This window comes from Alligator mississippiensis, chromosome 2, assembly GCF_030867095.1.
Source record: "Alligator mississippiensis isolate rAllMis1 chromosome 2, rAllMis1, whole genome shotgun sequence".
Classification (NCBI taxonomy): Eukaryota; Metazoa; Chordata; order Crocodylia; family Alligatoridae; genus Alligator; species Alligator mississippiensis.
In genome coordinates this window covers 279131536-279143796 of record NC_081825.1, presented here as the reverse complement: position 1 = coordinate 279143796, position 12261 = coordinate 279131536, and the positions used below count along the sequence as shown (strand labels likewise).

The 12261-nt window shown below is 46.7% G+C and overlaps 1 protein-coding gene across 1 annotated transcript in view; it reads right to left on the bottom strand.

Moving 5' to 3' along the window:
• The window catches only part of C2H14orf132 (chromosome 2 C14orf132 homolog), a 75445-nt gene extending 64293 nt beyond the window's left edge, over nucleotides 1-11152 (bottom strand). The window contains exon 1 of the mRNA XM_059723204.1: nucleotides 10930-11152. Coding sequence (XP_059579187.1) covers nucleotides 10930-10956 — 27 coding nt within the window. The 5' untranslated portion in view covers nucleotides 10957-11152. The remainder of the gene's footprint in view (nucleotides 1-10929) is intronic.
• Between the last annotated feature and the right edge of the window lie 1109 nt (nucleotides 11153-12261).

Sequence of the window (12261 nt, the reverse complement as noted above, 5' to 3'; positions counted from 1 at the left end):
CTGTAAGCAGCGTAGTTAAGATCAGTAGCAAACAGAACACACATTCTCCCTTTGGTGGGGGGAACAAATCTTAGCCCAGATTTTCCATTTTTTTTTACCAAATCTATGCATGGCAAACTTCTGTTCTGTTATGGGTATAGACCAGTTTCCAATCACTTATAATGGTAAAAGGGTAATGTCTATACCTGGCCTTAGAGTCTGAAATCTATACCTGAACCTGAAATTTCCATCTTGGGTTCACCTCTGTTCTTTTAGCTTCCCAGTGTTTTGAGTCCCTCTGCTACAGCAGAAGTAGCTAAACTGTGATGTAAAAGCCACGTGTGGCTCCTAAGCAGCTCCTAGGGAGGTTTGGGGGGGCAGGGGTTGGCATGAAAGAGAGAGAACCAGTGGGATGCTGTGGGCAGGTCACTGGTGCTAGGGCATGCCCAACTCAAACACTGTCCTGTGACACTTGCAGCATTTTGATTTGTGGTTAGAAAGGTTAGAAAGTCTGGCTCCATTCTTGGGCTGTATGGATCAAAGGGTGCTAGAGAAAATTACATTTTCAGTTAAAAAAAAAAAAGAAGAAAAAATATCAAAATTGCTAGAGAAAGTTCATTCTGCCTTACATGGTTCATGAGAGAATATTGAACTGATTATATAAGAAAAGATCCTCCTTAGGTTATTAAGGTTTGATGTTACAGATCAATGAAATAGACACGTGTAGGAGAGACACCTGGCTAGGATGGTAACTGGAGAGGAGACTGAAGTCCAAGACATCCATGGTAACATTCTCTAAAATGCTTCCAGTTTCACACACTAACTCAGAGAAACAGGCAGAACTGCAGAGATGCAGTGCGTGGATGAGGAAGTGGTAGGGGGGAGAGGCGGTTAGAGCTTGTGACAAACTTGGAATTCTTTCAGGAAAAAATAAGTCTATATGGGCCCCATTTCAACAGAAAGTGCACCAGAGTACTAGCACATAACATAAAAAAATACACCAGACTTAAAACTAAAACCTGGGAGAAAGCAAAAAGGTGCACAGATGAGCATGTAGTTCAGACTGATGCACCTTTTGTGGGCAAAGTGACAAAAATCCAAACTTCTCCCAAAGAGGAAAGGAATGAGAGTGATAGGGCTCATATAAAACATAGGGAGGAACAGTCAAAGTAAACAGGGCACACAGAAGTATGGTGCAATGCAATGATAACAAGTGCTTGTATACCAAATGCCAAAAGGTAAGAACTAGAATGGATGAACTAGAAAGCCTGGCATCCACTGATGATAGTAACATAATGAGCACTTCAGAAACCTGGTGAAATGGAGGCGGGGGGAGGGGAAAAAATAGGATGCACAGCGTCCTCCCCTTCTTGAAAATGGGGACCACACTGGCCCTTTTCTAGTCCTCCGGGACTTGGCCCGTGCGCCACGAGCGCTCAAATATTCCTGCCAGTGGCTGTGCAATGATGTTGGCTAGTGCCTTCAGTACCCTCAGATGGAGCTCATCCGGGCCTGTCGACTTGAAGGCATTCAGTTCTTCCAAGTGACTCTGCACCATCTCAGGGTCTACGCATGGTAGTCTGGCGCCTTGCTGCTGCCTCTCTACAGCAGTAGCATCTCTGCCCTTTGCCCCTCTAACTCCTGTCTCATTTCTCCCTCTCCTGCTTCTGGCTCACCGCCACCTCCAACATCTGTCCTGAGCTCCTCTCCACCTGCAAACCCCCTGTTTCTTTGCCACTGTCTTATTCCCACTGCCTTTTCCCCTGAGCTCCCAGGTTTCTGACTCAGTTTCTTTCCTGGCTGTCTCCTCCTTGCCACCAGGCTTTTTTTTTCCCTTGCACCAGTGACCTTGAGTAATCCTGGGGCCACATGATCTTAAATAAACCCAAGCCTCAATTCCTCAGCCAGCTTTTCTCTAGTCCACTGGTTCTAATCCTGGTTCTGGCAACTTTCACTCCTACACTTTAACTCTCTCTCTCACCTTAACCTTCCCCCAAGTATCCCAGGTCCCCCAAGCACACATACATACTTTACCATCGAAGTTAGGAACTTACCTGTGTGCATGTGTAGGTGGGTTGTATGAGTGTGAACTGGTGAGTGTGTGTGTGTATATATATATATATATATATATATATATATGTCATTGTGTGCATGATATACGAATTAGTGATCTGTGTATGTGTACTGAGTGTGCGGGTATGGACAATTGATTTTTGTCTAACTTTTGGTGGGTATAGTGTATATGTTTGAATTGGTGATAGGTATGCATGTGCCCAGGCTGGTTTGGATGTGTATGTGCCTGAGTGTGTGCCTAATTGATTTGTGTGTTTGTATACGTGCAATTGTGTTACACCCTCCTGTCTAACAGCGCAATATTGAGATCCTGAGAGTTGGCCTGGCCCCAAAGGGCAACAATACTCCCGCTGTACTCAGCATTAGTGAGACCTCAGTTGGAGCGCTGTGTCCAGTTCTGGGTGCCACACTTCAATAAGGATGTGGAAAAACTTGAGAAGGTCCAGAAAAAAGCCACCCGTATGATCAGGGACTTGCAAGGCAAGCCATATGAGGAAAGCCAGAGGGACCTGTGCCTCTTTAGCCTAAAGAATAGAAGGCTGAAAGGGGACTTGATAGCAGCTTACTGCTATATCAGAGGAGTGTATTAGGAGCTTGGTGAACAACTGTTCACTAGGGCACCCCAGGGAAGACCAGGACCAATGGATACAAACTCCTGGAAGGCCACTTCAGGGTTAATACCAGGAAAAACTCCTTCACAGTCAGAGTGTCCATACTGCAGATTAAACTCCTTCCAGAGGTGGTGCAGTCACCTACCCTGGAGGTATTCAAAAGAAGACTGGACAGTCACCTCTCTGGGGTCACCTAACCCCAGTTATCTTCCTGCCTAAAGCGGGTGAGGGTGGGTGGGGACTGGATCCGATGATCTGCAAGTTCCCTCCCAGCCCCTAACAATCTATGAATCTATTAATCTGCCCCCCTCATCACTTCCCTCTCCCCACCCGTTCCCCACAACAGACTTACCAGCCAGACACTGCTCTCCAAGCTGCTGGTCTGCATATCTGCAATCAGACTGGTATCAGCCAATATGGCTTGTTAATAATTGGCCATCAATATCAGCCCCCCAAAATCTTTATTGGTGCACCCCTAGAAGAGAGCACAACTGGCAAGCTAAGTATAAAACTATACGAAGGCAAGCAAAATAAGAATTTGAGAAGCTACTTGTTAAAGATGCTAAACATATTACAAATTTTAAGTGCATTATGAGTAGGAAGCTTGCCAGGGATTCACTGGGGCACTTGACAATCACAAAATAATAAGAGCACTCAAGGAGAATAAGACTATTGAAGAGAAGCTAAAAGAATTCTTTGCATTAGTTTGCACCTTGGAAGATGTTAGAGAGAGTTGCATTCCACAGCCACTCTTTCTGGGAGACAAATAGGTATAACTGACCTTAATTGAAGTGTCAGTAGAAGTTAGAGAGGAAACTGATGGACCGAACAGTGGCATATCACAGGACCAGAGGGTATTTGCCTGAGTTCTGAAGCAACTCAAACTCTAAATTGTAGATCTACTGACTTTATTATATAACCTACTGCTAAAAATCAGTCTCTGTACCAGAGGTCTGGAAGGCAGTCAACATAAAACCAATCTTTAAAAAAGGCTCCAGAGGGGATACAGGAACCTATAAATCAGTTAACCTAACTTCCATACCTAACAAATTGCTAGAAGCCCTAATAAAAAATAGAATACTTTGTCATGTGGATGAATAAGACCTGCTGAGAAGTCATCAATACAGGAGACCCTCGCCATTCACGGGGGATATGAGAACGTATCCCCCGTGAATGGCGAAATTCGCAAATAAGGCACTGCGTTCATGAACACTGTCTGTGTTCATGAACGCAGTGCCCCTGGTGGCTGGCAGGGGAGCACAGCTGTGCTGGCAACGGCGGAAGCATGGCAGCAGCAGCAGGAGCCTGGCGGTGGCAAGCACGGAGCTCCTGAGAAGCTCCTTTAAATGTATTTAAGATGAGGGTTTGGCATTCACAAATATTTGAAACCATGAATGCCGAACTCACGAATAGCGAGGGTTTCCTGTATAGCTTTTGTAGAGAGAGCTCCAACCTCACCATTCTACTAGAGCACTGTGGGGGCATCCACTAGCATGTGAATCAATATAATCCAGTTGATACATTGTATCTGGACTTTCAACAAACCTTTGGTAAAACCCTGCTCCAAAGGCTCTGAATTAAATTAAGCTGTGATAGAACTGGAGGCAAGGTCCACTCATAAAGAGCAAAAGCAAGCCATGTCTGACCAAACTGATTTCCTTCTACAATAAGGAACAGGTTCTGTGGATGAGGGGAGAGCAGTGGATGAGATCTACCTTGACTTAAGCAAAGCTTTTGATATTGTCCCTCATGACATTCTTATTAACAAGTTACAGTAACCCCAGCACGTCCAGGGCTGGGCAGGGGCAGTGGGAGCCCCAGGACCCAATCCCAGTGCACCATGCTGGGGACCAGTTGAAGCCACGCAGGGCCCGATCCAGGCATGTGAGCCTGATGCTGGCATGAAGAGTCCAATCCAGTCCATGTACTGGCACTGTTCCACTCACCTGGCGCACAGGGCCAAAAGGTTGAACAACTCTGGACTAGACAAAAGTACTGTAAGATTGATACTTAACTGGTTGGATCATCATACTCAATAAGTAGTCATCAATAGCTCAATTTCTAGTTTGGAGGAGGTATCAAGTGGGGCTTCCCAGTGGTTTGTCCTGGGTCTAGCATCATTTAATGTGTTCATTAATGTGGACCTGCAGATACTTCAAAAATTAGGGTCAGGATCCAGAATGACCTGAATAAACTCGAAAAATGGTGCACAAGCAACCAGGTAAGATTCAATAGGAGCATCTGAAAATTCCTGCACATGTGACAGAATAATTGCACACACAAATACAGACTGGAGAATGACTGGTTAGGCTGCAGTACTACACAGAGGGACTTGGGGGCAACAGTGGATCTTATAAACTGAATATAGGCCAACAGTGTGCTATTGTTGCAAAAGAAAAAAAAAAAGTCAGCAGTGTACTGGGCTCATGGGTTGTATTAACAGTAGTGTCAGTTGCAAGTCAAGAGAAATGATTCTTTTACTCTCTTCAGCACTGGTGAAGCCTTACCTGGAGTATTGTGTCCAGTTTTGGGCCCCACACTTCAGGAGGGATGTGGACAGTTTTGAAAGTGTCTGGTACAGAGCAACAAAAATGATTAGGGGCCTGAGAAGCATGACTTGTGAGGAAAGGCTGAAAGAACTAGGGTTGTTTAGTCTGGAGAAGAGAAAACTGATGGGAATATTTGATAACAGTCTTCAAATACCTGAAGGGCCATTAGAGAAAAGGATGAACGTGGGCTTCTCTCTATGGCTGTAGGGGATAGGACTAGGAGCAATGGCTTCAAGCCGCATCCGGGGAAGTCTAGGTTGGAGATTAGAAAGAACTTCCTGACTATGGGGATGGTCAAGAATTGGAACAGAGAAACTGGAATCTCTATCTCTGGAAGTTTTCAAAACCAGGTTAGATAGACACTTGGCTGGGATAGTTTAAATCAGGAGTGATCCTGCCTTGAGCAGGAGGCTGGACTAGATGAAGTGGAGAAGTCCCTTCCAGCCCTATTTTCCTATGATCCTACAGATCAGAAACTAGCTAAAGGAAAAGAAGCAAAGAGTAGGTATAAATGCAGAGATCTCACACTGAAGGAAAATAAGAAGTGGGGAGCTCCAAAGGTACATAATGTTTTAACATGTTCATCAATGATTTGGAAACAGAAGTGGCTAATGTGCAGATGACACCAAATTATTCAGAAAGGTAAAAAAGAAAGATGATTGTGAAGAATTGCAAACAGTCTTGGAAAATGGAGTGAATGGGTAACAAAATAGCAGATAAAGTTCAGTCCTGATAAGTGCAAAGTGATGCATGTGGGAAAGAATAACCCCAATTCGCGCACACAGTGACAGGCTCTACATTTGCTGTTATTACACAGGAAATATCGTGAAGTTTTTAGAGAATTATCCACAGTAATACTGGACCAGTACTTGTCAGTAGTCAAAAAGGCGAAAAAAAATAGAAATTATTAAGGAGATTGAAAACAAAACATAAGATGTAATTAAGCCACTGTAATCCATGGTACATGTACATCTTGTGTACAGTTCTGGTCCCACTACCTCCAAAAGGATATGATCGAAAAGGCAACTAGAAGGCCAACAAAGATGACTAAGGAGCATGAAAAAGCTTCCATATGAGGAGAGACTAAACAGGCTATGAATCTCCACCTTAGATCAAAGATGACTGGACTGGGGTGGAGAAATAATAAATGGTGTGAAGAAAGGAAACTGGGATTTACTACTCACAATACTGAAAGTAGCAGTCATGCAAGGAAATTACCGGGAAGGAGATTTAAAACTAACAAAAGGAAGTTTCTTCTAATATCTTTTATTAGACCAACTAAATAGATGTAAAGCTTGCTATTTAGGTGGTCTAATAAAAGATATCAGATTTACTCAAAGAACCTTGTCTGCCTTATATGGCTGAAGGCATTTAAAACCCTAACAACATTCCCTCTCTGGCTTTGTACAAAGACGACGACGTTGATGGCATCTGGAAACTAATTGTAGTAATTTCTAGAGAACATAATGCAATGAAAGAACTACAAATAGAACAAATAATAATTATTTTGAGGGGGATATTTTCATTATGGAGCAAAAATTATTATAAATATGCTGGGTGAAAATTATATTGAAAATGTAAATCCCTCAAAATACCTAACGGGAACTAATCCTGTAGCTAGTGTGCCACCCAGCTGCGATACAAACCTCACAGAACCTTAATGCAAAATGCTATTTCTTGTAATGGCTTTTCCATTGAATTTCCTGCTTTTTCAAGGTTAATGCTGAATAAACTCAACTCACAACCCAGCAGTGCTGCAGTTTTTTTCCCATCAAAAATGTTTTCAGCCAACAATTTGAACTGATATTAAATTACAGAGTGTTAGAGAAACTATTAAAAGCGCACATAGCATGAGGTTCCAGACAGGTCCAGAAATCTGGCAGGAGAGTAGAAATTGTACTTTTACACTGCTCCCCACTGCCAAATTTCTGGATGTATGGGGAGCCCAGCAGTCTGGGTGACGCAGTGCTGTGGGCTAGATCTGGCCCATGGGACAGGTGTTGAGCACCCCTAGATTGCTCAAGGAGATTCAGTGCATAGCATCCTTCAGCCCCACAGTCTATTTTGTAATTTAACTGTACTCTGCACACCGGGCAAGAAAACAGTGAGGGAAGCAGCTGTCCAAGGTCTATTAGAAGCCTTGAAAATGACAGGAGTTAATCCATCCATGGGTCAATCGATGGGCCTGATCCAGCAGCGCTAGTATATGGGTTTGGACTCTAAGCCTCATTTTGCACTGGATCTGGCCAATAGTTCATAGATTTTTTTCAGTTCCAAAGCTACAACCTTAAATGAAACACAGTATACACCATTCAAAGAACCTGGCTAATTCAAGATGCGTTTCCAATAGGAAACTTTCCTGCAAAGCTTCTGTGGTGTAGACTAGCCCTTAAGCATTAAAATGAAAATGGTCTAGATTTTCCAAGATCTGACTTATTTCAATAGTTTTGGGTGCCAAAGACGTCTGAAAATTGGGACATTTATTTTGGTATTTATATATGGATACAGTGGCAGATACTTAGATTTGCAAATTTTGGCCTGTAACATATTTTTAGTAAATATACTGAAGCTTCACTAAGAAGGAGCTTCACTGCAGCTTTGACTCCAGCAGTCCATTTTCACTGAGACGTGAAGAGAAAAAGACTGCAAATTAGATGAGGCCAGATCCTCAGCTAACATGAATCACAGTAGCACCACTGAAGTCAATGGAACTACCCCCAAATTATACCAGCTGAGGCTCTGGCTCAAAGTGTGCAAATAAAGTGCTCTAAGGCATATAATGTTCTATGACATTTCACAGGGCATTAAACCAGGCAAGCTTTGGCCCATGATATATGGTATAAAGGCATATTAAGACTATACAGAGCATCTCTCACAGAAATAGTAAACAGTCTGATAAATTATGAGGCAAGGAAGTCAGCTGAGATGTAACCTTTGCCTTTGTGTCCAACCATGCACTTCACTTATAAGCATGGACTCTACTGGCAGAAAAATAATGCACAACAACTATGTATATGGCAGTATACACAGTAAAACAGTAAATATAATCTTGCTTCAGGTCAGGAAAACTTGTCAAGACTTTAGTCAGTGGCTGTATGATTCAATTAAAGGTGTTCTGCTCCCTCCTCCTAGCAGCTCTTGCTCTCCTACCTCCTTTTCTTTGGTCTCCAAATCCTTTCATTCCTTGTCAAGAAGGACCACCTTAGCCCTGTTACCACGAGTGCTAAGGACACAGTTGACTCCAGCCAGACAAACAGGTTTGAAACAAAAGGAGACAAGCTGTATAAATGGAGTAAATAATCTGATGCTGGAACCAAGTATCTGAACACCCACAATAATGCCATCACATCAAACAAATGGCATGTCTTCAAATTAATATATTTGATAGCACACTACATTAAAGAGACAGATAGACAGAGCATGAAAAAGAGACTGGACCAAGAGACAGAAAAAATATTAAATAAATGAATCTGTGCAAATGAAGCTACAAAGAAAGAAGAGAAGGAAGGTTGTGCAATTCAGACAAGAAGGGAGTACAAGTACCAGTATAACAAAATAAACCAGGAGGGATCCATAAGATGTGGACATGCCCAATGGTTCCCTCTATTCACTGTATAGGCCTCATTCAGCAACAGGGGGTCTCCTTGATAGCGCCTGTGAACAGTTCCTTGGCAACATGGCTTTGCAACTCCATTGCCAGAGACAACTCTGGCCCTGTGTGGAAAGACAACTCCAGGCTGTTTAATCTTTTCCTTCCAAGAGTCTTGCAGACACTAGAGGGATCATGCATGGCACTGCCCCAATCTGCCCGATCCACCCACGGCACGTCCAGTTTCTCTTCCATGCCCCATTGCAGATTCTAAACGAGTCTGCTTTCCCTTAGCAATGTCTGAACAGAAATATGAAGGGACAGCACTCAGGAGGCAGCAAACCTCTCACCCCTTCCTGTACAAGGGAAGTGAGCATCTGGGGATGATTTCACTCTAGCAATAGCACTCACTGCTGTGGAACATTGCTAACACAACATTGCTAATAACTCCAGCAGCTCCGAACAAAAATAATCAGGCACCCATAAGATGAGGAGGTTCTCCAACTTTGCCAGGTAAAACTACACAAAGGATCTACACACCTTCATGTTCCAGGAAAGAAACAACACATCTTACAGCTATCATATAATTTTCTCTACAAAAGGTCCCTATTAATAAAGGATACAGCTTTTAGTTATTTTGGACAGATAGAATAAGTCCAGTGAAGAGCTCATGGTTAAGATGTGGGAATGGAGAGCATTAAGGGGGATTCTAGTTCAGCCTCTGTCACGGATACTGCTCTGTTTTATGGTGAGCACTTAACCTACCCGTAAAATCAGGCTAAGACCTCCTTCCTCACATTAGATTAGTGATTTTGTGGTACTTGGATTATGATGATAGAGACCACAAGAAGACCTATACACAAGTAACTAAATGAGATATTAAATAGCAGGGACACTTGGCAAGTATGGCAATTTATGTTGAATAAGTCAGTAGTGGTCTCTTTTGGCAAAACAGCAGCAAACTAGAACTGCTGACTTTCCAACCCCCTCCCTGGCCCTCCTGCCCAGCATGGCATTTCTTACACAGTACTCTTATTGAGGATAATTCCACCTAACACAAAGGCCTAACTCAGAATTAGGGTACAGCATCACCCCTGCTTCCAAAGGAAATAACTGGATGCCCACACCAAAAAATAAGTTAGCATAGGAAAGGAAAAGACTGTACCCCAGAAAATGCTATCATCTCAGTAACAAAATGTGGCACACGCGGGTTCAAATTTTACTCAGATCTGCAACTGCAACCTAAACCTTCACTACTATGCCCCAGTAAACCAAGAGTCAAATTTAGCCTAAGCATACCCCGATCCCTTGCAAAAAAGTTCAGGCCTGGACCTGAACTTTGCAGGTGTACATCCCTTAAGACACACACACACAGACCACCTGAAGTCTAGTAACCTATTCAAACCACACAGCGCTTGTGCGTTTGTAGAGGCCATCAGGTTTCCGGAGGAATGACGTGTCTCAAAGTCTGGGTACAGCCGGAGGCACCTAGGTTTCTCCACCCGGAGGCCAGGTGGAATTACCTGGCCACTCCTGCCGCACAGACCGCTGTCGCCTCAGGGCCAGCAACAGCCTGGCCGGAGCTACACATGGACATGGCATTTAGAGAGACTTCGTCTTCAAAGCCCACCACCCAAAGAAACGCTAGAGTCTCGCACTCAGGCAGCTGCCGGCCCTCTCGTAGGGAACAACCCTTGCCTCTGGGAGCCAGGCTGCTCTCAGGGGAGGCAGAGCCGGGATGAGGAGCAACAACTTGCAGCAAGCGAGATGAGGAAAGACAGTCCTGGCCAGGAGGGCGGGGAAGCGCTGGACCAGGCTGCAGCATCTCCACCCGCTGAAGGCCCCGCGAGGCGAGGAGGCAGCCGGCGCCGTCCTGCTCGGGGCAGCGCGCGGGACCACACGGGTCTCTTCCACCCTCACGTCCCACCACGAAGGCGCCGCCCGGCCCGGCCCGGCCCGGCCGCTGGCGGAGGGGCAGCACCACCGCCTGCGGGGGCCAGCCGCGGGCGGGAGGGCGAGGCGCTTCTCCCCGCCCGGCCACGGCCCCGGCCCCGGCCCCGGCCCCGCGGGGCGCGCACCGCGCGGCTCCCGCGCAGCGCGGCCGGGGCTGGCCCGGGGCCCTCCCTACCTGCGCTGCCATGAAGGACAGGTCCATGGTGCTGCTGCTGCTGGTGCTGCTGCTCCCGGCGCTGCTGCTGATGCTGCTGCCGCGCCGGGGCGGGACCGGGAGCGGGAGCGGGAGCGGCTCGTCCGCCAGCAGCAGCCGCGGCCGCGATCCCAGGTCCAGCGCAAGGCGGTGCCGGCGGCCCGGCTCTGCCCGGCTCGGCGCAGGGCTGCTCCCGGCGCCACGTGACGCGCCCGCCGCCGCCGCCGCCGCCGCCGCGCTGCCCCGGGGAAGCCCGCGCGCCCCGTGGGACGCCGCCGCCGCCGCCGCCGCGCTGGGCTGGGGCTTGCTGCCGGGCGCGGATCACAGCCCTGGGCTGAAGCGCTGAGACGGGAGAGAGGGCGGCGGGCGGCCCGCACGTGGAGGGGTGCGATTCTTCCCCTCGATCCAGCTGCGGCGAGGCCACATCTGGAGTCCTGCGTCCAGTGTTGGGCCACCCGCTCCAGGAAGGATGCGGACAAATAGGAGGGCAATGACAGTAGCGAAGGGGGCTGAGGGGCACGACTCCTGAGGACAGGCTGAGGGAGCTGGGCTTATTTTGTCCGGGAAGGAGAAGACGGAGGGGATTTAATAGCAGCCTTCGGCTACCTGAAGGGGTGTGCGGGGGGGGGTGGGTGGGTGGGCTGGGAAGGGGATGGAGCTCTTCTGTGCTCAGTACCTTCTTTGCAAGAGGGGGGAGAGGTGGGACTTGCGAATCCGGCACCCAATTACACTCCTGGACCTTGAGTACAAACTAATGGGCAAAGTCTTGGCCCAGTGTTTTATGTCTGTTATAGGTGCGGTGATCCATGAGGACCGGGCGTGCACAGTGCTGCGGCGACAGATCCACGATGCCCCGATACAGCTGTGAGATGCACGGCAGTGCCAACAGGAGAGGGGACAGAACGTCGCCACGCTGAACCTCGACTTGGACAAGGCCTACGACTGGGTATCCCATTACTGTAGACGCTGAAAAAGATGGGCGTCCCTGCAACCTTTGTCACCTTCTACACCAACATCAGCAGCAGGGTACTGGTGAACAGGTCCCTGACAGCCCCTCCCCTGCAAATTTCTAAGTGTGACATTTAATGCCACAAGCATATTTTTGGTCTATTTCTGCTCTGAAACAGAAGTCCAGCACAATCAGCTTGCTTTCACAAGCTGTTTGGACTGTAATGGAATTTAATTCTATTTTTTCTGACCAGCTTTACCTCTTTGTTAGATGCTTATCAGCTGCTTGTCCTGCAACACAGCCTCTCTCTAAGTGTTAAGTACTGCACACCTCCCACTGAAACAAAGACCTGAGCAATTAAAGAA